Consider the following 26,011-nt stretch of genomic DNA (forward strand, 5'->3'; position numbering starts at 1 on the left):
ATTATTAGGCTTATGCATTAAAAAACTTCCTCGTCTTGTTATGCTTTATTCTCCATACTGTAGCACAATAAGAAAGATGGCTAAAATGCCTTTATATCATTAATAATTGTTTCTATGGTGGTGGAAGTCATGCCAATTTAATTATAATAATTTAGCTGAAAAAGTACCTCTCTGTGACCAGGCTTTGGCTGTCACAATGTGTGATTTACTTCTCTGTGATTTCCTGATACAGTATTAATATGAAATTTTTGTTCTGTCTGGATTTTGGGATTTTTTTTGTTTTGATTTTTCATTCATGAGTTAGTATAATCCACACAAGGAAAGTTCTCAAAGATTGTGCAAAGAATCATCTGTGACAGCATTTAAAGTGAGTATAAGCAAACCTCTTCGTTTAGAGCTGTTTCCTCCTTTCTGCTTTACTAACAGGGCTCCGAAGAATTTATTTGACAGATCCTTATATAAAGTTTGTTGGGGTTTATGGCTTTTATTTCAGGGAAAACAAATTGTTTGCTTTCTGAGAAATTAGGTGTTTTGTGGAAAGCTGGCCTGTACCGAGAAAAGCTTTGAGACATATGGTCTTTTAATTACTGGATTTTAGTACTTTTACTTTGGGAGTACATTTTCAGCTGAAAAATTGCTTCATTTTGAATGCATTCAAAATTCAACAGAGCAATGTGAACATTCAGGGTTTTTTTTGGGGTGGGGTTTTTCCATTTGGAAAGTTTACTTTTTCATGTTTAGTTCATAAGTCTTTACTGTATAGTATTCACTTTTCTTGTTGGAAAGGAAAAAAATCGTAAATAACAGCTACAGTTTTTAAAAGGATTGCCAAGTTCAGGTGTCTGCCTATGTCTACCTTTTCCAGCTTGCAAAGCTGAGTACTCTCTTCCCACAGCATTCTGCCACCTGTGCAAAGACCTGCCTGGTTGCAGTGTATGAATGATTTAATGCCCTCCTTGTGATTGCATGAGTAGTTGTATTTTTAAAAAAGGACATAGCAAGTTGGCAAAATCTGTTTTGATTCCAAATAGGAAACGGAAGTTCATTGGAGGGCAGTGAAGGTGTATCTGTTTTCTAGGTGTGCGTGTTGATGTGCCTCTGTAGCTGTGCCTGTGTAGCTATCCTGTCATCTCAAATCCCTCTGGTTTAGTGGTGTGTGCTTCCCTGTTCGTTTAAAGGGATCCAATCCGAAGCTGTTTGAAGTTCCTGAGAGTCTCCATTACCAGTGGCTGGTTGAACATATCACTACCATGCAATTTACATTTAAAACCAAGCGTGTGGGCATTAAGACTTGCAAAGCTATAGATGTGAAGACATGAGCATTACCTAGAAGAACCAGGAGGGGCTGGCATTTGGGGGAGATTTTTCCCATCGTGTTTCCTGATCCCTACCCTTGTTAGACAATATCCCAAGACACAACACTGAGGCAGCATTCCTAGACAGGGCTGATTTCTGTTCTTTCCCATAGATGCCTTCACCTGAGCTGGCAGTGCTTTGATGCCTGCAGACATGCAGCCTGTGCTCAGCCAGCAAGCAATTAAAGCTGACCCATCCCCTCTTATCCAGACAGCCCTCAGCAGAGCCTTAGGAAGCAACACTCTTGCACAGTCTGTGGCTCTGAGAAGAGGCAATTAGTGAAAGAGCAGCAGTGGGAAAGTCTGCAAGGGCCAGGGAGCAATAAAAGGCAGGAAACTTTCTCCCATCCTACTTAATATCACCACAACTGAAAATTTCCCTGCTTTATCCTATCTACAATCTCCCCCACACGTTTAGCACTGAATTTGTCTTTCTCTTTGCTATTTAGCACTGTCATGGAACTTAGTTGCTCCAGCGAGCAGCTAAGCACCACACAGCTGCTTCAGCTGTCCCGACTGTATTGTATCCCCTTCCAGCTACAGCCCCCAGCCTCTCACTGGTGGGGTGAGGAGCAGAAAACAACTTGACTTTCACTGCTCAGCAATAACAAAAACATTCCTGTGTAATCAGCACTGTTTTCAGCACAGATCTGAAACAAAGCCCCATACCAGCTACTCTGAAGAAAATTAACTTTATCCAATTCAAAACCAGCACAAGTGCACAGACATTAGCTGGCTACATATGAGGATTAAACGAAATGTAAATAGCATTTACTGTCTTCATATTCCTTGCCCAGAGACTGGAGGGGAAATTCACCTTTAAAGACATATTTTCGAACCAGCAGCAGTTGCATCTGAAATTCTAAAATCCACTACGGTTACCTGTGGATGATTTTCACAGACTTAACTTGAGTTTTGTAGCAAAATACGCCACATGTTTGTTCAAGAAAACCTTCCTCTGTGCCTCAGTGTGCTACGCAACCCTATATTGAGATGCTATACTGAAAAGAAATTCTGTAATATCTCCAAGAAATATACAATTAGGCCTGTAAAAATATGCCCACGTGTTCATACCTTTCTTGTCCTTTTCCTCTCGTATATTTCTTATTGCTTTTCTTACTGGCCCTAATCCAGCAAATATATGTCGATCCCTCCTGTCAATGGGATGCTTGTTGAAATTAAATAATGTGCATGCATGCCTGTCAAATCAACTCCGTAGCTTTGTAGACTTCTCAGGCTTTCAGCTGTCTCCTGGAGTCACACTGACATCATTTATCACTGCTTCTAAAACCTGTTTTAAAAAAGAGAAACAGTTGCAAAGTAAAAATTCTAGTGATACTAGTAATTACTATTATATATTGTAAAGTTTAATGATTTCCCAAATGTATTGGAATTTGCAGATACTCTTTAGCTTGTGGAAAAAATGCCTGATATTGACAATATTTTTATTTACTTTCCTCAGGCAAACTGAAAATTCTTTATATATAGGTATATATATATATATATATATATATATATGTTTGAGGAAACTCTTTATATCATAGTCTTGATTTTGTTTTCAGTAAATATATAAACTGATGTCAATATTACTTGTCCTTTTGCAGTTGTGTCCTGCTGTCATTCACAACTCAGTCTATCTAAAAATTGTTCATCTTCTCTTTGTGTGTTGATATTATTTCAAATTTGAGAGTTAAATGAAACTATAATTTCCAATATTAATATGCTTTTATATCATTGTTGTGGTCTCATTTTGTTCTTATTTTTTAGAGGAGAATGTATTAAAAATTATCATTAAAAAATGATGAAGGATTGCAGACAAGTCTGTGACGTTAAAGAGTGAATGGATCATTAGGCTTCCCTGTTACTTTATTAATCTCTTAAAGTGACCAGATTTATAGAACATCTGTTAACAGGACCATTAAGTAATCCACCTAGACCTGAAGTTAATTAACAGAGCCTTTTATAGTTTCCTCTTGAATTAAAAATACATTTCTGGGGATCTTATTCAACTGTGTTGATTAAAGAAGCTTCTGTGAGAAATTTCTTCAAAATTAGGAAAAAAAAAATTAGACTTATCACCTTGCTGATTTTCTTTGTCATGACAAACATGGAATTGTCCAAAAGTTACTGGACACTGTCAAATACTTTTATTTAATCTCTTCAAAAGAATTTGAGAAGTTTGATTATTACAATTATAGACCTACCCATGGAGAGGCAATATCAGAGAAAAAAGGATCCTTGTTCCTCAAATAGTCCTCTGAAAACCTGAAAATTACTGGAGAGAACATATAAAAACTCTCTTTTGTGTGAACATCTTTGAGATTTATTGAGGTTTGGAGGTGGATTAGGCTGCAAATTAAATTAATCTGATTAAGATCAGGGTACAATGCACTGCTGAAGGAGATGGGAAACGCTGCCTTTTTTGACCATGGTTGGCATTTGTTCTTGGGAAAGCACTGTTGAGTCATTATTTCGTACAGATAAATGTGAAGTATAAACATATGCATACTGTGTATACATAAATAAAGTACACTCTGTGCATTTATTTTTATATTTACATAAATTTATTAAATGTTTCAGGGAACCTAAAATGTGGACTAATGCCTGTCAGTATGCAATGAATAATTAAATGAATTGTATTAACTGACTTCTGCTGCAGCAGATTCTCTTTTTCGTAACATAGGTACTTCACTTCTGCTAGGAAAGGGAGGATTTCAAATTTCATCTGACCTTAAAGTTTCTTTAGGGACTGTCTTTGCTGTTTAAAAAAAATGTTAACAAATTCTTTCTGGAGACTGTCATTGCTTCAGCAGAATGCAAATGAAGGCTGTGACGAAAGGATTGCTCTGCTAAAGCCAAGGTCATTGGCAAACCACCACAAATATTGAAGGACTGGCAAAAATGTGATGACCCGCTATCACAGAGAAGAAATACAGAAACAAAATTGTTGTGAAGAAGTGTATGTTTCTGAGAGCATCTTGTGCTTCTTTGAAATGAAAGCAGCAAGTAAACAACCCCTTGCAGCTCAGTAACTTCTGCTGCTTATTGCTTCTTGTCTCACTTTGTATTCTGAGTCTTCAGAAGAGCTGTGGTAGTGTGTACTCTCACTTCTCGGCAGTCTGTTAGTGGCAGACAGTCTTATCCAATGAGCTGTGTAGGAGTTCATTTAAAAGATGGAGTGAATTAGCACATCTTTCTGGTTTGCACACACTCTAAAACAAAAATTTGGATCTTACAAAATTTCCATGGATCATGGAGTTTGATTTATATATTAATATTCCTTATACTTCTTTTAAGGTATTTAAGGTATTAAGGTATTCCTTATTACCTCTTTTAAGCTTTTAGGGTGCACTTGGGTCATGGTCTTTATTGAAACATTAAAAACAGTTGGCCCTTTGCTATACCCTGATGGATCCATGATTGTCCAAGATGGGGGACTATGGTGTGTGATGCCCGCTGTGATCTGAACTGGTGATACAGAAGCCTCCCTTCTAGACTTCAGGACCCAGCTTTAAGAAAAACAGCAAACAGTGCAAATTACAGCACAGACTGGAGTGCCTAGCAGCAGGGTTCATGAGTTTTGAAGTCTTTCTCTTCAGCTCACTTTCTCATAATAAGACAAACTTCTTATTGTAATTTCATGTCGCTGGGAAAGAAGACTTTAGCAAAAATGCTGAATATAAGCAGACTTGCCATAAGAGTTGCCAGTATCATGAACAATTGCATTGCTTTGAGCAAGCAGAGAACACAACAGCAGTTGCTTAAACTGGCCTATTAATCTTTAAAAGTATTCCTGTGTGCAGGTAGGAGCTTCCTGGCTAGTCTCTGTTACAGTACAGATACTACAACATGCATATCAATCAACGAGACCCGTGGAAAGAAATATATATATGGACTGATTCTTGATGGATGTTTCAGAGATGTTTATTTCTCCAGCCGCATGGCCGGGGCTCTGCCGAGGAACTGAGGCAATCACGGGACCCGAGGGTCCTTGCCCGCGCAGGGAACACAAACCAACCAATGGGGAACGAGGCTGAGCAGGGGCAGGGAAACCCCGTGTGTCCCCTCAGGGCCCCTCTCCCAGGGCTACATGGCAGGGGGACGGCCTGAACATTTCACCCATTTATTTTTAACAAAAAGAGATTTAAAACTAAACATTGAAAACAACTGGATAAACATAACAAGGACAGTTTTAAAACCAAACAAGCCACCCTCCTGAGTCTTTAAATGTCCAGACAGATTCTGTGGAACATCTTAAGGCTGACAGAAGGGAGACGTGACTCTCCGGGCATGCTTTGTGGGGAAACTGAAGCAGGAGAGGGTTTAATTTCTTCCCTCCCCCTTTTCATCCCTCCCTCAGCATTGGAGAGGAGTTGTAGGGAAAGGGAATTGTATAGGGAAGCCATGGGGTGAAAAACGGATTAGGAATAAACTGGGGATGGGGTAAACTTGGGAAAGGGTTCATGTTGGGTATAGGGTAAAAGGGGAAAGTAGGTTCTGGGTAGGGAAAGTGCTGGGATGGATATTGTTTATAATTTTGTGCATAACGGCTGCCTTTGACGGGAATACCTCCAGGCCCAGTAACATTTGCTGCTTGTAAACCCTTCTTTCCTTGCACTATATCAAATTGTACAACTTCCCCATCTCCTACACTTTGCAGGTAATTTTTAGGGTTATTCCTTTTAATGGCAGTTCTGTGTATGAATAAATCTTCCCCTGTATCATCTTGTGTTATAAATCCATAGCTGTTTTTGACATTGTCCTGCGTGGCTGCTGCCTCGCCGACTCCAATGTCTCGCCCGTTGCGGCTGCTCCGCGCCCTCCGAGCGGTGCTGCTCTGGCGTGTCTGGGCTCTGCGTGGCCCTGCGTTGCCATCGCCACCGGCCCCCGCCCGTGCGCCGCCCCTTTCGGTCGGGTGTTCACGGGGCTCACTCCACCACGCGCTGCGCGGGGCTGGGCAGGCACTGCTGGGTTGCCCTGCTCCCGCTGCGCCTCGCTCCGCTGCCGACACTGAGGCTCGCTTGGCTCCGCCCGTGCACGGGAACTGCCTCACTGCTGCTCGCAGAGCGCTCGGTCCACGTGGCCTGGGTCGCACGGACTCTGAGGCAGGCTTCCCTTTGCCAAGACACAGCTGACATTGCTCAACAGTCTCGGTAATTAAATAATATTCATGAAAATATTCTTCCATTGGCATATATTTTGACTCAAAAATTAACTGTGTCCAAACGGTATTCCAAAAGTCTTAGGTAAGAATTAAATCCCAAGAGACGTAGAAAAAGTTCTGAAACAACCATGCCAGGAAGTGTTTCAGTTCCTTCTGAGCTTGAATTAAGCTAAAATTTACAAATCATTCTTCAAGAATCTTTTCAAGTTTAAGATAAATATCCATATGTGGCTCGGAGACCCAAGAGTCTTTCCATGGTTCCTCCATAATTTAGAGAGAATACCCAAACCAAGGCGAGAAGAGAGAGATCTAGAGCAGTTTTTACTCACGAATTTTCTGTCCTTAGGGATCGGTGTCTTGCCATCAATTTTCCACCATCTGCACCATTTGTTACAGATACTGCAACATGATGTATCAGACAACAAGGCCCGTGGAAAAGAAATATATATGGGCAGATTCTTGCTAGATGTTTCAGAGATGTTTATTTCCCCAGCCGCATGGCCGGGGCTCTGCCGAGGAACTGAGGCAATCACGGGACCCAAGGGTCCTTGCCCGCGCAGGGAACACAAAACAACCAATGGGAACGAGGCTGAGCAGGGGCAGGGAAACCCCGTGTGTCCCCTCAGGGCACCCCTCCCAGGACCACATGGCAGGGGGAGGGCCCCAACAAGTCTCAAAAGAGGAAGTTATATTTCTAAACATTTTCAGAAAAATTTTCAGAAATTTTAACATTCAAGTGGATTTTCAAAAGTCTTTTTACAGTGCTTTTTAGTGTCATCAGAGGCTGGGACAGACCTTTAAACTTAGGACCCAGTCTCTTGTGTGTTTATTTCCAGCATAGAATTTATCTCCTTGATAAGAAGAGATGTTATGGTATTCCTCTCTTTGAGACAGAGCACAGAACCCACCAGAAATGAAGAGAAATTTTAAAATTAATCATACTATTGCTGCAACATTATATTCTTAATCATGCCTTTATCCCCGTGCTTTGTCTTTGTTCACAACCACTGTGAACAAAATATGGTTACTTGGATAATAACAAAGTTAAATCCTGTTTTGGCTAGAGGCTACATTGCATCTGTTCCTCCTATGGGATTATGGAGCTTTTTGGAAAAAAACTGTGTCCTCTCTTTTCATGCATTTCCTAGTGACTTTAGAACTAAAACGCCATGCAAAGTTTGTAATACTAAGGTGTCCATGGTGAAAGACAAAGGACTATAAAGAATTAATACTTTTAGTATGATCAAGCCAAGCCAGACCTGTCCATTTTAACTGTAGAAATACAGTTCTTATCAACAGTGCAGGAGTCTTCGCCATTTCATTAAGCAGTGTATTTGTTTAATGCTTAGAGACTGTAAACATAGTGAGGTACTCAGGCCCATGAGTCTGATCTCGTCTTCTTTAATGAGAAATATTAAATAAGAACAATTAATAAGAATACTTTAATAAGAAATATTTGTAAATATTATGAAATGGTGTGGAAAAAGTTTGCTATAACTGTTGTGGGAGCTTGTCTTTGAGACATCAAATTTTAATTTTGTGATATTTCAAATGTATGTGTGACTCCATAGGGATCTCTGCAATTTTGCTCAGCAACAGCAACAATAACAACAAAGCTAAAATGTTCTTGCTGAGCCTTGAAATTGTTGTATGTTATAAACTCCTTTTTCAAATGCTTGTCATTTATGAACCTTTTGGACAGAATTTTTTATGGCCCATAATTGTAGTGTTTTCCCATTTTTGTATACTAAGACTTTTCAAGATTTTTTTAACCTTTCCCATCTCTCTGGCCTGAGTTTTCCTACAGCATTCATATAGGTGGCTGTATATGGCTTGCCAAAGATGTTTCTAATTCTTCACTGTGTTACATTTCAGTCCTGCCTTGCTTCTTTATTTCAGCCAAAATCAGGTATGGCTTGAGTGAGGAACACACCAATCTGCACAAACCCTTGGCTTTGTACAAACCCTTGTCATATTCCCAGTCTTCAAAACTCAAAGCAATTCTCACAGTTTGGCATCACTCCAAATCTGTGGATCTTTCATACTTCTGGATCATCAGAGGGAATAGGTGAGAGTAATTTTCAAACCAAGTACTTGGCTTAATCACGTGTCAAGGACTCCACCGGAGCACAACAGCTCTTCTGAGCAGTTGTGACTTCTTTGTGCTGGTGAATTTCCTATGACAAGTGGTAAGACTCGTATTGATCTAATCGCCCTGTCTCATGCTGTTTTTTCCTTGCATGTTGGAGCTTTTTCCTGCCATACTCTATCTCTGGGCTGTATCTCAGACAGAGAGACTTCCACAAAGGGAGGTGAAACAAGGAAAAGACATGGAGCCAGGATTTGAGCATGGGTCTGAATATTGCCAAAGATCAGAGCTCATCTTCAGGGGCAACAAGTTTCAAAAACAGCCCCTTGCTGGTTCTCATAATTTGTTCTTGCAACTGATACTACCACTGCATGAAGAAGACAGCAGTATGCTTCTCTTGTTGACTTCTTGCCTTCTGGCTTCCTTAAAGACATTCTGCTGCATTCCACTTTTGTAGTAAGTTTGGTAAATCTAATTTTAAAATTGCTTGCTTTGCAAAACAGTATACAGATCTCTGAGCATGTAGCAAATTAAACAGTGCAGGGAAACTATTTTTATAACATAGGTAGATCATCTGCCTGACTTCCATTTGGAAGTTTCCAAAAGTATTATGTTCACTTTTAAAAAATAAGATAAAATCTGACAGCACTCTCTATAGCCCAAGGAATGAAAGTAGTAAAAGAAGGAGAAGCCAGTACTTGCTAAGCTTAACTCATTTTTTTTTTTTTTTTGGAAGGTTGCAGATATGGAGGCTAGACTGTTGGGAAATGGTTAAAAAGGATTGTAGACAGATTTGAAAAAAAAAAAAGTAGAGTAAATCAATGTAACTTTCTAACAGTAATTATGCTTGATATGGAAATCTTTCCCTTTAGTCATGGTCTGATGCCATGATTACAGTCTTTGAACCTCTAATCTTTGTAAGTGAGAACCATGAGCCTCTAATCACACCAAGCAGACATTACTTTACCTCTGTACCTCTTTTAACCACTGTCAACCTATGATGCTGGGGTCACATCATGGTCTGTGTCTGAAGACTTTGATACTGTGAATTTTCTCTTTTAGTGGTAATTAATTTAGGTGTATCACATGATTCCTCTGGTTTAGTGTGCATTGCTAGCACAGAGATGAATTTGCTAAGTCTAGTCTGCCATGCAGTTCAGACTGATGAATAGTCCCAGTGGAGTCAACCCATAAGTGTCAATTTAAGAATACTCTTCATGTCATTTATTCAGCAGGGTGCTCAGGATGAGGTGAAGATACTGACTGTTATATCTTGAGCAGCCCAGAATCAACATAGTTCTTCATCTTATCCCATTAGCAGTTGAGCAGGCTACCACAATCACTGAGTGGGCTACCTTCAACCTCTAGCTCATGGAATAGGTAAAAGCCATCATTTTTAAATTAAAAACAAACAGGAAAAAAAAAAGAGTCAATATTCAAAAATTGTCATCCCAATAAAGACAATGTGGGAGCTAGTGACACAAATTTCCCTATTTGGAAATGGGAAATGGCCTTGGTCTTCTTCGGTATTGTCTGCCCAGGCCTTCAAAACTGTTTGTTCAGCATAGTGAGAGGAGATGGAATGTAACTGGTCACACACAAAGCAAGCTGGAATCAGAACCTGTTGTTTCAGGTAACAGCAGGGTGGAAAATTAAGGTTATGCTGCCAGTGGGGGTCTTTGGCTGATAGCTGATGGTCATGTTTCCAAGTACTTCTACAATTAGAGCAGATTTCATTAATGCTGGGACACATGATTTATATCTTGTGAGGAGTAATGTCTCCTTGAGATTAGATACTAAGGAATGTGTGTGTCCCTTGTCCCTGCCAACACCCCTGCATCTTAATTACAAACATAATTGGGTGTAGGGAATTACAAGGAAGTGTGCTATTCCTTTCCTAGCATTATGCATATAAACTTTTATTCCCTGTTGACCAGGTGTTTGATTGAAAATCTTTTCTCCTCACTGCTTAAACAAAATATGTGTAACAAGTCAGAACAGAGCATCCTTGTTACACTTAGGAAATGGAATGGGAATATTTAATGCCTCAGCCTAATGTTCATTTATAATAAGCATTATAGTATGTATCAATAAAACAAAAGTGTTAGGAAGCGCTAGGTACCACACAAGCAACAAAAAAGTCAAGATCTCTAACATTATGCTTTGCCAGGCCTTTGTGCTCTTGCACTTTTCTATAAAATTGCAAGTGCTGACTGTTGTTTTGTGAAGGAAAAAAGTGCTTCTCCACCATCCTGCTCAACACACTGTTCTTGTTATAGTTTTCTGTTACAGTGCAGATACTGCAGCATGCGCATCAAACGGTGAGGCTCATGGAAAAGAAATATATATGGACCGATTCTTGCTAGATGTTTCAGAGAGATGTTTATTTCCCCAGCCGCAAGGCCGGGGCTCTGCCGAGGAACTGAGGCAATCACGGGACCCGAGGGTCCTTCTGCCCGCGCAGGGAACACAAACCAACCAATGGGAACGAGGCTGAGCAGGGGCAGGGAAACCCCGTGTGTCCCCTCAGGGCCCCTCTCCCAGGGCTACATGGCAGGGGGAGGGCCCCAACATTTCACCCATTTATTTTTAACAAAAAGAGATTTAAAACTTAACATTGAAAACAACTGGATAAACATGAGATAACAAGGACAGTTTCAAAACAAAACAAAACAAGCCACCCTCCTGAGTCTTTAAATGTCCAAACAGATTCTCTGGAACATCTTAAGGCTGACAGAAGGGAGACAGGACTCTCTGGGCATGCTTTGTGGGGAAACTGAGGCAGGAGAGGGTTTCTTCCATTTGTACCTGTTGGAACTCTAAACAACACTAGTTAATTTCTTCCCTCCCCCTCTTCATCCCCCACTCGGCATTGGAAAGGGATTTTTGGGGAAACAATTGGTAAAGGCATGGTTTTGTGAGGGAAACCATGTGTGAAAAAACGAATTGGGAATACACTGGGGGTAATAGGATATAGGACAAAAGGGAAAGGTGGGATTAGGAAAGGGAGACTGTAGGGGGGGGCTTATAATAGAGATATTGTCTAACATGACTACAATTTTTAGCATATATACTGCCTTTTACAGAAACATCATCAGGCCCAGTGACTTCTGCTGCTTTTAACCCTTTTCTACCTTGCACAATTTTGAACTCCAGCACCTCTCCATCTCCCAAGCTTAGGATGCATTTTTCAGGGTTATTCTTTTTAATAGCAGTTCTATGAATGAATATGTCTTCCTGGTTGTCACATCTCGTTATAAAACCATAATTTTGTTTAACATTATACCATTTTACTATTCCTAAAGCCTTGGCCATGATGATTATTTCCTTTTTCCGAGTGGCTGCTGTTTTCTGTCTCGCTGCGTTTTTGCTTTCTCTTTCATTTTCACTCGCTCCCGTGTTGGAATTGCCAGTGCTGCTGGGGCCATTGGGGCTGCTCGTGCCTGCGTGCTCTTCCCGGGGTCGCATTCGGGACCGCGCTGGGCCACGCCAGGCCACGCCGCTCAGCTCCCTGTGCGCCGTCACCTCTGCTCTCAGCTGCGCTGCTGCTGCCTGGGGCCGCGCCCACGTCTCGGCCGGGCCCCCAAGAGGTGGCCCCCCCATGCCCTGCTCCAGCACGCGTTTCGGCTGGGTACGGCTCTGCTCCACCGCCACTGCTGCCAGCCGCCACCCGTGCACCACCCCTCTCGGTCGGGCGTTCACGGGGCTCGCTGTTTTCCTAAGAGTGTATTTTTAAATACTAACAAGGAATGAAAGAAATATAAAATAACATGTCATAAAGCAGAAGCATACACTCAAAGAACAAATACCTGTGGTGGTAATCATGTCACAGCGTAATATTTGTTTGTTATGAAAGGCGATCTTGGTGAATTGGGTTTTCTCCCTGGAGTTTCAGTGTCTTTTTTTTGTTTTCTTTAAAATGGGCGATTTTAGTTAAATTCTCATTAAGTTTTGTGTTGTTTTTATAGACACTGTGAGTAAATTTTACACAAATAAATGAAAGGAACATCATCCTGTTACTACTCTGTAACATCTTATACTATGATTTGTTAAACTTTACCTAGACTCACCACCTAAATAATTGAATCCAAAAAATCACAGAATGCTTTGGATCAGAAGGTACTTCAAAGATTATCTAGACCAACCTCTCTGCAATGGGCAGGGACATCTTACACTAGATCAGGTTGCTCAAAGCCCTGCCCAATAGAAAACGTCCACTTGAAACCAAATGTAGAATTTAAGCAGATGTAATGAAATTAAACATTATCTCCAAGCACTTAGAAACAGTATTACTCAGACTCACAGGGATTACATCTCACCTTAAAAGAATGTATGTGCCATAGCAATGATTTCCAATAATAATCAAAATTAATCCTTGGGCTGACAGCCAACACAAATCCTATATATAGTTTAAAGGCTTGAAAAGTCATAGACCATAAAGTGGGACTCTACATCAGTAAAGTATGATTATGGGCTGATCCTATATTCAGGAGCAAACTTCTTACCAAAGATTGGAGTATTGCTTTAGTGCTGACTAAAGAAGGGAGGAGTAGGGGATGGGATTTCACTTCCCTGTGTCACTTCCCTAAGTCACACAATTTTCCTGGAAGATCTGTTGCCTGTGTTCTGCCTCCTCTCCATTTATGGTGTCTATCTGAGAGATTACCAGCTGAGGAAGTACAGTTTACCTGCTGATATATGGAATTAAAGTCTAGATATATGCTCAGAAGAGACCAATTTTCCATCCATGATTGAAATTTCAACTGTTAAATGAATCCCAACTGGATTAGTTAGAAGGACGACTTGGTTTCTCTTGTACAGAGCCTGAAATTGAGTCTCTTGCTTTGCAGCAGCATTTTTTTTCTGAGAAATAAGCATTTTTATTTGTCACCTGCTGATGATTAAACTTTTTTTACATTTTTTTTAATAATTGCCAGTGAAATTGGAAGATAGTAAACGATCCATTGAAAAACTTCAAGCATCTGCTTGTACTTTCTGAAAGATTTGTAACTTGCATTGAACACAGAAGTGAAAATAAGCCACTTGGGCAGCAGCTTTTCCACCATGCTCAGGGTTTCCAAGCTGTGAATTTACAAATACCGAAACACTCTCAGGAATTCACTGACATTTAAAGTCTGTACATCCCAGCAAAGAGTCTTTGAATTTTCTATGGTTCTGTAAAGCCATAGTAAATGACTATAAAGATACAGGTTAATTTTTTTAATGCTTGGTGCATTTGACTCACTTTATGGATTAAGAATCTTCAAGTAGTTAGAGAGAAGTGTTTCAGCTGCTAGGAAAAAAAAAATTGATTTTTCTTGTTGTCAGGCTTTCTTTTATTGATTGGCAGTTTAACATTTATCAGCTCGAACAGCTTATGGCTGCCATTTTGTGAAGTGATATTTCAGAGGTCAAGCTCACGCACCAAATGGTTTTGTTTGCATTTTGAAAACTGATCCTTGCTGGACCATCATTATCTGCTTTTACCCGCTTTGAGAGCTCAGAATGTAATACACAAAGTGAAAAGTAATTATGGAAATCTCATCTTACAACCTTTATCCAGAATTTCTGAATAAGAATTTATTTTTAAAATGTAGTAAGTGCTGTCATGACATTTCTTTGGGATTTTTTTGCTGTTTTCTTCTTACCTGAATCACCAGCAGCCTTGAAACATGAACATGACCATCAAGTAAGCAATTTTTTTTAATCACCCCAAGAGCCAAACATAACAGTTTCCCAGAAATGAAGGATCTTATTTATGAGGTGTTTGTACTGTTTGCATGCCAAAATCTTACATTTTTCATTTGTTGGCAAAATTTATCAAGCTGTTTCCTTGTGGAAACAGTCACTGGCTGTGAACTAGCAAAGTACAAACACTGTAATAGGGTATAATTTTTAAAACAGCAAGACAAAAACCAGTAAAGGACAAATAGACCCACAAGAGCAAAGAAAGTTGTGACACCAACACTATGGACATCACGACTTACTCCCACAGTTGTGATAACAAAGTGTTACCTTGCAATATTTGATACACACTAACCCACCAATCCATATTGCTTCTCAACAAAGAGCTTCTGAGATAGGTTAGATTGAATATGTGTGCGCTGCTTGACAACTGGCATTTCTTAGAATTGACAATTTTTAAAAGCATTTGATAACTCTGTGCAATCTCCAGCATTGTTGTACAAAGAAAGCCTTGGCTGTTCCCTGAGACTCTATATTTATAATTATATTTTCATTAAACTGAGTTGCCTGTCAGCTTCTGATTTCACGAGTTGTTTTCATGTTGCAGCTGAAAATTTTCTAAACCGGTATCAGGGATTGACATGCAAAGTCAAAAGACAAATGCCTCATCAACTGGAAATAATGCTCTAGCAAGCCTGCATTTAAAGAGTAAAGAAGTTGTGGAGAAAAAACCAGCAGATCACAAAGGCACATTTCTTACTGATAACTAGAATATAGTTAGGATGGAAGGATTTAATTCCTTTGTTAATTTTCAGGTGTGGCCAGAATAAAGGCAATTAACAAAGGAAAATAAAAAGTGTACTACTTCTGCAACTGGAATCTGCACTGAATATCCCTTTGGTCAGGATGGAAGTAAATGGCCACAGACAGGACATATTTGTGGGATGCAAAGGGCAGATTGGTGTCACTAGAAATGCTCACAAACTGTCATGTATGGAAGCCAGGGGTATTTTGTGGGCATATGGCTCACAATTTGCAGACATTTTTTACTTGAAGTTGAGAATGGGAAACATAGAAACATAAATCTGAATTAATTGTTTAAAGTATCAATATAACTCAGCTCTCATTTATCTCCGGTGAGGAGGGTTGGGGTTTTTTTGCATTTAAATGGCATCCATTCAACTTCAGTGTATTTCACTTATGCATGACCTAAAGACCCAAATCTGTTGTTAATTCAAATGAATTTTCCTTTTTGTACTTCATGGGTAAGCTCTTAGAAAATCTGTAGCACATTAGTAGGTTTGCCATTTTCACCACTCCAAGTGGAACTGGGATGACATTTACTAAAATGCACAGACATTATACATCCTGTGTGGGTTACAATGCAACTAGTACTCATCAGGGTAGGTTTAGTATCTGATCAGGAAGATAATTTGAGTGAAGAGAACTTACTGCTTTTATTTTAAACCCAGATCAGTTCACGAAAGTAGGTTCTTTCATTAAACTGACAAGTCGGTAATCTGGATGAGGGGCAGAGGGAAGAACAGAGAGAAGGATGCTTGACTGGAGACATCTTCTCATTTGAATCTGATTATGGAAATCATCAAATAAGATGTAAATTTGATTTAGATTGTCTCCAATAATGTGGGGTAAAACTGGCTCTGTTGTCTGTTAAAAAGAAATGAATTAGTTCTTAAATTACATTCTAATCAAGTAACAGCAAAATTCCAAGGGAACATGTGTTTTGTACAGTACCTGGTATGATGGTTCTTATGCCAGGCAGAAGTTTCTCTGCACAACTACAAAATAATCAATGAATGTTTGCAATTTCCTCTCTCCACTTCAACATCCTACCTTCATGCTAAAATTACTGGGGTGAGGATTAAGGATAATTATCTCATTGCCCTTATAAAATTGAGAAGATCTTTTATTTCCCCTTTCTTTACCTTAAATAACAGAAAGTCAGAGGTGTTCACGCGTTTTCCCTCCCTCTCCTAGGAAACAGATCTCATGACCTTTAACATCTCAATGCACCGCTCCTGGTGGCGGGAACACGGGCCCGGCTGCATACGGAGGGTGGTGCGTCCTTCTTCCCCTGGCATCCTAGAGGATTACTCCTATGTCTCCGTGACAGGCTGCATCATCGATTTCCAGTACCTAGAGGTCATTCACAGCGGTATCCAAATACTCCTCTCTGTAAGTTCACGTTTCTTTTCATACTGGGATTCCGTCAGTCCTTTCACACACAGCCTGCTGCTGTTGCATGTCCTGGAAAGGGGATGTAGTAGGTGATAGATAGCTACAGAGATTTTTAATTGTGTTTTGAATTAGAGAATTATATATACCTTATTATAATGTGCACTGTTGTTATCTTTCCTTATATCTCTTAAAGCTCTATACAGACATAGTACCCATTCTGGCCATTGCTGGGATAGGTGGAAATTAACTTGAGTCCTTGGCTCTCATTCATTGAGACATGTAAAGCAAAGGAAAGCAGACTTGTCTGAAAAAATTTGCCTAAACCTTTCTGAAGTTCACAATCAATGACGCCATTTATTTAGCCCTGATTGTAAATATATTTTACATGATACATAGCTAAGTTTCTTCCCAGACTCAGATATGGATTAGTCCTTGAAAAAGGTCAGAAAAACATTAGGAATTAAAGTGTGCATTCATATTTAACCATGTTATTTTTTCTCTCCTTGAACTCTGCATTATCAGAATACTCTACCTCCATTGCCCACATTTGTTGCAACACCAGTCAAAAATGCAGTTACAAGAAGTCATTAAAAAAGGCTGCAGTGCAGGGACGTGCTGGGACTCAATGAGTTTCTTTGGGAGCAACAGCCCAGTCTTGGCCACAGTTTTTCCTCAGTCTGTTGGCTGCTTCTGCTTGTGATTAACAGGTTGTTTGGCATGAACTGTGTGTGATCTCCTAGAAGTGGTAGCTTTCTCTTCATAGCTGTGTGTAGTGCATTGCAACTGGCTGACCCCAAGTGGTCACACATAGGATCGATCACCCCAGATGTCCAGACCTATTTTGAGGACATAAATGCTTGTGGCTCATGGTCCTAACCATGGCTACCAAGGCTTGTTGGACAGTGGGAGAAGAGGTGTGGTCTGCAGTCCACACCTGCTAGTCAGGTGAACTACTTGGTCTGAGCAGCCGGAAGGGATGCATATTTCTGGTCTGTTTGGTACTTCAAGGTGTTTAACTATCAAACTGGTACATACAATCACTTGCAAAGTAAAAGGGATCTTCAGAATAAATCTCACTCATGAGTTTAAAATCATTTTTAAATTTCAATTTTTACTTTTTTTCAGCATTAGCATATTTCTCTTTTAAAAGAAAAGAAATCAGTATATGTGGTTACATCTATCATTCTGTCCAGTTGTCTGAAAGTTCAAGATAATTCCTCTGCAGTACTGAATGCCTTTTGTAAGATGCCAAGTGCTTTTTCCTTGCTACTACTTTTAGTTGGACTTGGATAAACTTGTACATCTGTGATTAATGAACTTCTATTTGATGATCCAGGTCTGAAGTAGTGCACTTGGTTTGTACACCTGTAACATCACCTGCACCTACACAGGATATGTGTCTTATCCTGGTCTATCAGCTTCTCAGGCATCAGTGACATCACAAGACCTACACAAGCCTTTTCCCAACCATCCTTCAGTCAGGCAGCAAAGACTTCGAGTCAGGATCTTTTCCAGGAAAGACAAAATTACTTCTCTTGAGGCCCAGCCTTGTATATGCCAACATAAATTATAACCTTACTGTGAAAGTGGGCCTTCCAGAAGAGTTCTGCACATTCAGGCTTAACTGCATGCACCTTCCTTATTTTTGTGTGGCCCTGATGCTCAAAGCAGGTGCTTCTCCCTTGAGTTCATTTGCAGCAGACTTCCCTCACAATGCAGTGTCATTCACTCTGCATCAGTGAGCCTATACAAAGGATAATGAAGTGTGGTTAGTTTAAAAGGAGAAAACCATAAATATTTTAAACATTTCCTCACTTCTATAAGAAAAAAATGTATATGTTAAAATTTTTTCTAGTATTCTTTGTGATTATCAACAGATTTGGAGTTCGATACAACTGGTTGTTGATCACAGGAACTGTTTTCTTCTGCACTTATTAGTGCAGTACGGTTCTGTCAAATGACAGGAACACAAATACTAATATTAGAATAATAGAATAAACACAATTAATATAAACAAACTAAGCAAATATGAAAATGAAAAAATATAGAAATTCTGTAATAGTTATAAAGCATAAGATGTAACTGTCCTTCCCTTTCTGAAGAAGTGACTGATTGCCATTCTGGGTTAAATAAAAATTCTAATTCAGTTGAAAATTTGAAATGTTCCAGTAACTTATAAGGCATGACTGTGAATTAAATAGTTGTCAGTTTCAGATACTGCTTTGATTGATAAACACAATGCTAAAATTAAAATACAGTATGCAAAGTAAGGTTTTCCTCCAGTTTTACTACCTTGCTACCCCATCTGTGACATGTTATGATTAACATACCATGAGTCTTTACTTCAGTATCCCTTCCACATTGCAGTTTAGGCTTGTTTCATGTACTGTCACACAGGACAGAAATCACCACCTGGATTATCAAATAATTTGCAGTTTCCTCCCATCTTCTGAGCACTACTGACTTGAGGAAGTTCCCATCCATTTTGGATGCATAGCTGCTTTCCTCATTGGGGTACCAATTTCAGTTGTTAGTTAAAAGGTCCTTTAGGTTGTCTTTTCAGAGGACTGAGGAGCTGTAGACCATAAGATCATTCTTTTTACCTTTCCCTGGTAGCTAGTCCCAAAAGCAGACTATTCCTTTTTGGACATTACAACCTACTTAATTTTCATAACATTTTTATGTAGCAATAGTAGCGTAACAAACCATTTTACAGTGTAACAAAAAACTTTATTGGCATAACAAATCATTTTATCATGCTAACCCTTGTCCAAATGACTGGGAATGCAAACACTTCCATTTGGTAGAGAATTTGAGCCTCTGAAAGAAGAAATACCTCCAGGGGTAAGTACTGGATACCTGTCGAGATATATAACTCACTAGCAGCATTATTGAAAGGTGACTTTTTATTTTTATTTTTTTAACTGGTATAAAGATTTTTATATGCACAGAATGCTGCAGCTGTGACTGCATTAAACCCTGCTTCAGGGAATAGGTTTGACAGTCATTTATTTAATTTTAACATGGTAAAGCTATTTTTTTATCTGCTTTGTAGTTGTTTCTAAAAAATATTTTTATTGGTGAAACAGTAACTTTGTATCTCATCCTGCTGCTGGGTGCCTATTCAAGTGAATGATAGCTGAAAGATGTTAAACATTTCTTTCAATTGGGGGAGAATCAAGAGAAGTTTCAGACAATAGGATGCAATTAATAGTAAATAATAATTACAGTTAAATTTTGTGTTTAAAATCTATATTTATTTGATGTAGTGCATAATATATATATTATTTTGATGAATAAATTCTTCTGCACAACACCTTTAAAATGCAAGTCAGATCATCATTACAGAAACCTATTTTCAGAAAACAAATTAATAATACAATCAAAATGGTGACAGCTTAGCATCTTTGAGAAAGACACTTCATACAATTTTTTTAGTTATTTGAAAATAGATAATGCACACTGAGAGGATTAAATGCCAGGTACACACTGGCTTCAATGGCTTGAGCATTGAAAAGTTCTCCAAGTTATTGCAGGGAGATTTGTATTAGACCCAGAGCCTAATATGACTTTAACACTGTGCAGCAGAAAGCCCCAAGCCAGAGTTCACTGTGCTAACTCTGGAATTAGCAGCCACATGACTTCACCAGTGCTGAAGAAGCAAAATTAATAAATTTTGGCAGAGCAACGGGCTGTCACAACTAGATGCTTCTGGGCCAGGAGATGTTACTTTCTTACAATGCTGCGTTACACAAGGTGAAGTTAACTTTCTTTCCATTCTCATCACGGCATAGAAGGATAACCTATAATCTAGACCACTGAAGGAAGGTGGGAAGCAAAGAAAGTGATAACCCTAAGCCTAAAAACATGAAAAACACTGAAGCTTTTCAGCATGTTGATGATGACCAAATTCAGGATATTTTGAAGGAAGCTACTGGTTTGCTTTGCAGAGGTCCAGCTGTTGCCTCTCATAAGCATCAATTATTGTAACCCTCAGGCTTCCTGCTGGACCTACAGAGAAGGAACAGACAGAAAAAAAACCCCAAACTCTCTCTTGCAGAGTCATCTATAAATCCAGACAAAGATGTGATATAGAGTGTCGCAGTGGGGATTACTGCAACAAGCATATTTCAAACCAGGAGTCCCGTGGAAATGAAGTATATATGGACAGATTCGTGGTAGATGTTTCAGAGATGTTTATTTCTCCAGCCGCATGGCCGAGGCTCTGCTCAGCAACTCCGCAGTCACGGGACCCAAGGGTCCCTGGCGTTATCAGGGAACCCAAACCAACCAATGGGGAATGAAGCTGACCAGGGGCAGGGAAACCCTGTGCCTCCCCCCCAGGGCCCCTCTCCCAGGGCTCCATAGCAGGGGGAAGGGACCCCAACAATAGAGAGATTAAGAATATTGAAATTTTTCCATAGTGAAGTAAAAAGCAGTGAGCATATCCATGGGAATAGCTTATCAATGGGGAATAGCTTATCACATACACTACGAAGCACAAAACATACACTAGAATAGAAAAATACATTACTTTCTACAGAATGTAATGAAGCTGTAATATCAGAAGTATAAGAAAAAGCACTCCTGGTAGCCACTTTGGAAACTGGATACTGTGGTCACTGTGAGCAGAGTCACTATCTGCTAAAGTGTATGTCCTAAAAAGATGTATTCCCAGTGCTTCTTTGAACTCCTGAATTTATAAATGTTGTACACCTTCCCTAAGAGGCAACAGGCTTCTAAAGCAGCTTTCAATATAGTGTCTGAATGCTCAGTAACATGTCTACCACTAGTAGAAAAATTGCAACCTCTGTATCACAAAATCACAAAGAAGGGTTGAGATGGGAAGGGACCTCTGGAGGTCATCTGATCCAACCCCCCTCACACTCAGCTGGGTCCACCTAAAGCAGCCTTCCCAGGACTGTGTCCAAACAGCTTTTGATTATCTCAAGGAGAGACACTCCACAATCTCTCTGAGCAACCTGTGCCTGGGCTTGATAACCCTCACACTGAAAAAGTGTTTTCTGGTGTTCAGAGGGAACCTCCTGTGTTCCAGTTTGTACCCAGACCCAGCGCTGCAGGTGAGGCCTCAGCAGCGCTGAGCAGAGAGGCAGGATCACCTCCCTTCATCTGCTGGCACAACTTTGCCTAATGCAGCCCAGGGTATCAGTTGCCTTCTATGAGGCAAGGACACACTGCTGACACATTTTCAGCCTGATACTCACCATGAACCCCAAGTCTTTTTCTGCCGAAATCCTTTCCCCCAAACTGGGTGGCCCCTACTATAGTTCAATGGATGAGGTTGCTCTTCCCAAGGTGCAGGACTTTGCTCTTCCCCTTGTTGAACTTCATGAGGTATGTTATGCTAAAAAAAAAAAAGAAAAAAGAATTCTAGCTCTTACCTCATTTTCTATAAAAATGGTCCCTATCTGCCCAAAAGATTCATAATTATTGACATAAATTGATGCTAAACACTTTTTAAAATCTACTTGTTAGTATTCTTAATCTTGTCATCCATACATTTGTAGGATTATCCTGTTTTAATTAACCAAGTATGATGATTTCAAATATTTTGAATTTTCATTATTATTATTATTCATAATAATACAATAATCTGTGTCATAAAGATCATTGCATCCTCCTGTTTGTGAGGATTCTATTCCTCTCACTTTTTCTGCACAGTTCTCTGATGTTCTTAATCTCTGTTGTTCTCTCCAGTATACAAGCCTCACATCTATAGGGAAATGATAAGCAAGGATCTGACTTAATTTCTGAATATCTGTCACTAGTCAGTGCCTCATACTGACTCCATGCAATTGTCTCACTTTGTGAATTATTTCTGCCCTGCTGTCTTCAAAGAATCTACCAAATGTTGATTATTTGACGTAAGAATTAATTATGACATTTGGTAGGCTTAACTGCTTTTTTTTTAATCAAAGAAAAATAGAATTTAATTTAAAAAGATATTTAGCACAACAGACATTAAAATGGAGGTTATGAGTCTTGTGTAAATAATTAATCAGGGGAAACACTGTGACTACTGAGCTATACACTGAGATCACAGGCAGCGCTGGAGTGGCTTAATGTATTTCAGGTCGTTGACCAAGCTTTTACTACTGACCCATAAATCTGAATGCTTTTTTGGTTGATTTGCATGGCTCGTCCTCTATCCCTGATGTTAAGATTACCTTCTCTATGCCATTGGGAAAGTTCCAGGAATTGCTCCAAAAGAGGTTGCAAAGCAGCTTTTGCCCCTGCCAGAGCTGCAGGTTGGTTCATGTTCATTTAAGTGTAACAAAAGGTCTAATGATATCAATATATAATGTGGCTCCTCTGGGGCGCTGCAGCAGGCCCTTTTTTCCTGTTAGTTATGGCACTGCTATTTTTATAATTGGATAGAAAAGGATGCTAGGAAGCATATCATATATGTTCTCCAAAGAAAATCCCTGTAGGGGCTGACACCAGTGCTCAGGCAAGGTCCTTGCTTTCTTTACGTTTCCTCGAGTGACAAGTGATTGATTAAGAAAGCCAGTCAACATCATGTAAGAGAAAAGCATGAGGTAATTTAGAGTTAAGGGCTATAGGAATGACACATGAGTAAAACATAGTTGTCCTGAAGGTATTCCATATTTTCTTTAATTTTAGTTTGCACCCTTCCCACATTTTTTGTTCAGAAAACAGGTGATGTCTTCTTTCTCATAATAAACAATCGTAAAGTGGTGTGGAAAATTAACTTCTTTCATTGTCTGCAGAGCTGAGCTTCAACATTACTCCAAAAAAGTATATGAAAGATATGCCTGTTCTTCATCACAACCATCACAATCATCATCATCATCATCACAACAACGATAAAACCAGTAATAGCCAGGAACACTTGTCTCTTGGCCATGTGACTAGACAGTTATGGTGAACTGTTGGCTTCTCACAGATTTATTAGTAAGTTTGGTGAGATCACCAGATTATTGAAAATCAGAAGAATTTTTTCAGCCTGAGCAATGTTACAGAGGAGTTGTCAGTCTCTGAAACAGACTGCAAGCAAGCTACAGAGGCTTGTGCAAGCCTATGGCTTTCAACATTACTTCCAGTGCTTTTTTGTAGCTGTGTCATTGTATTTGCATCAGGAGCTGTGTCTTGTGCAATTCTTCCACTGACTGTAGTATTGGTTCAGGGATGCATACAGCCCACTTCACCTTTGCCATTAACAAGCCTTCAGTGTTAAAAAACAAGAGAATATATATACCAAGAGAAAGAGAAATAGTGAGAGACTGTATCTGCACTAACATTCTAGAAATGGCCTTGTCCTTTCTTGTTAAATTTGGTTTTATTCATTATTATTCATTATTCATGGTAGTGCGTAGGTAGTAAAATACACAAGTACATTTGTCTAAATACTAGGCTGGGTCAATAAACCATGTGAGACAGGATCAAGATAAATCTGTGGTTTTTCATCTCCGTTGTCAATCCAGGGATGCCTGCTTTCCAAGCAGCTCATTTAAAAGGAACTGAAAACACTGATATTATAGCTATTTCCATTCTCATTCATTCATTAATTGTTATGATATGGATTTGTGAAAAAGACTTGGCCAACTACTGCACCAGAGATGGCTGAGGTTGAGGGGATAGCAGACAACAGTTCAAGCATTAACGACATAGTAGTGCCCTCACCTTGATAGTTAATCTACATGGTGTAGGTTGCGGAATGGCCGGACGTAGACGGAGACGGAGAGATCTCTATAGGCAGGTCTTGGGACACAGTCGGTTTATTGTAAAGGCGTGGGTATAGGGGCACTGCTCAGAGCTGCCTGACTCCGCTCTGAGCAGGCCCAAGAGAGTAAGCAGGTGAGAGAGAGAGAGAGAGTGTAAGAGCAAGAGTGGAAGTGGAAGAGAGGAAAGGAGTGAATAGAAGAGAGAAAAGAAGTGTCTGAAGTCCTGGTTACAATACAATAAATCATCTTCTGTACTGAATATTCTAATTGTCACTAACCAATCTAATACAAGATACAAATCCTATAGCATTTACATACAGCCTATAAGAGTTCTTATATTACCATAGAGTGTTACATCTTAACTTCTAAAAACTACTCTTTGGACCCCTTCTGCTGAGCTAGTAGGGTCTGCTCTGACCCTTGGACCCGCTTGCAAGCAGAGGGTATTGTTCCATCAAGAGGGGATTACTTCAGTGGCCATACCATTGTTTTCTAGTTGTTCAGTAACTAAGACCTGGTATTTCAAAAGTGGCTTTCATTTCGATGTTGCCTGTAGTTTTCATATTCCCAAAATGTTTTGTCAGGCAATCATATTTACAAGGTTTTCCTGTTTCATCTTCCCCAACACATGGGAACTTAGTTGTTCTAGATATTCTGTAGTACTTGATACAGAGTTGTTTGACATTTTACATGAGAATTACTGTGACAATTCTTCTATTGTCAAAAATGTTAGTGAGGTTCTGTGCAGGTATTCTGAAATACTTTTATTTATGCAAAAAGTATTTATAGTAAAAAGAGAAATCAATTTTTTTAGTTTAACCTTTATGGAGCTCATTAATATTTTGTTGCAAATTATGCAGAAGAACTGGAAGTAAATGGGAGATTTGGAAAATAGCTTGTTTTCCTCCCTTCAACCTCTGCCCATAATTGCCACACCCATGGCAGAAACAGTGTAATAGACTAAATGTCTGCAACATATTTCTTGCAATTCTCAGATAGATACTTTCATTCCTATTCATTTCCTTCATTTAACTTCATTTCTGAAGTTAACGTGGACTAGTACTGAGCAGGGAACTTCAGCAGCCCAGTGCACAGCAAACATGGTGACCACAGATTCCAATACAAGTGAGTATCTGCGCAAATAAGCAGGAGAGGTGGTGAAAGAGGTAAAGGCAGGCTAAAGTGCCTCAGCAAACTTGTATGTCTACATGCTATCTTTAGAGCTGAGCAGAATGCTGAATGTTGCACTAGGAATTTGGACATTATTAGAGAATAGAGTGAAAAGTGTAACAGAGATTGCCAATCTAAACATCTTTTTAGAGAACACGGAAATCAAACATTTTTCATTAAGAAAAGTGAAAGCAGTGTTTGCTTTGAACTTTAGGGATATTTTCTTGACTATATTATTGGCAGCCTGTAACCCTTTGATGAGCTACTGGGACAACAAAGATCCTGGAAATTCAGAAAGCCAGAGTATATTGTTTCTTAAGATACTTGTCTTCGTGCCTCTCAGGACACTCACAAGCTTTCAGCAGTTTGTGAGAATCAGTGCATGATAGTTTACTTGGAAGGTGGAGTAAAATTTCTACCTTTCTGCCAAGCTGCAGTTCTGCATTGCCAGGAGTGTGTTGCATCAGGTCTGCTCCAGCTGTGAAATTTATAAACCAACCAAGGAAATTAACTCCTCTAGGCTAGGAGTTCACTGGGTGATTGACAGCTCTGGATAAGCTTGACTTTGCTGCAATTTTTTTATTATTATTTCCAAAGAACACAGTTCTCTAATTGATTTTTACATGCAGATATGATTTTAAGT

General features: G+C 39.5%; 1 protein-coding gene across 3 annotated transcripts in view; it reads left to right on the plus strand.

Annotated features, from left to right (window-relative positions):
* Window positions 1-26,011, plus strand: part of NKAIN3 (sodium/potassium transporting ATPase interacting 3) — a 353,627-nt gene that overhangs the window by 242,134 nt on the left and 85,482 nt on the right. For all 3 annotated transcript variants that reach the window (XM_042036135.1, XM_042036133.1, XM_042036134.1), the window contains exon 4: window positions 16,292-16,489. In XM_042036135.1, coding sequence (XP_041892069.1) covers window positions 16,292-16,489 — 198 coding nt within the window. The remainder of the gene's footprint in view (window positions 1-16,291; window positions 16,490-26,011) is intronic.

The sequence above is a fragment of the Corvus kubaryi genome, unplaced genomic scaffold (genome assembly GCF_017639235.1).
Source record: "Corvus kubaryi isolate FWS band 111438036 unplaced genomic scaffold, C.kubaryi_AGA036_p1.0 37385, whole genome shotgun sequence".
In the NCBI taxonomy this organism is placed as follows: domain Eukaryota; kingdom Metazoa; phylum Chordata; class Aves; order Passeriformes; family Corvidae; genus Corvus; species Corvus kubaryi.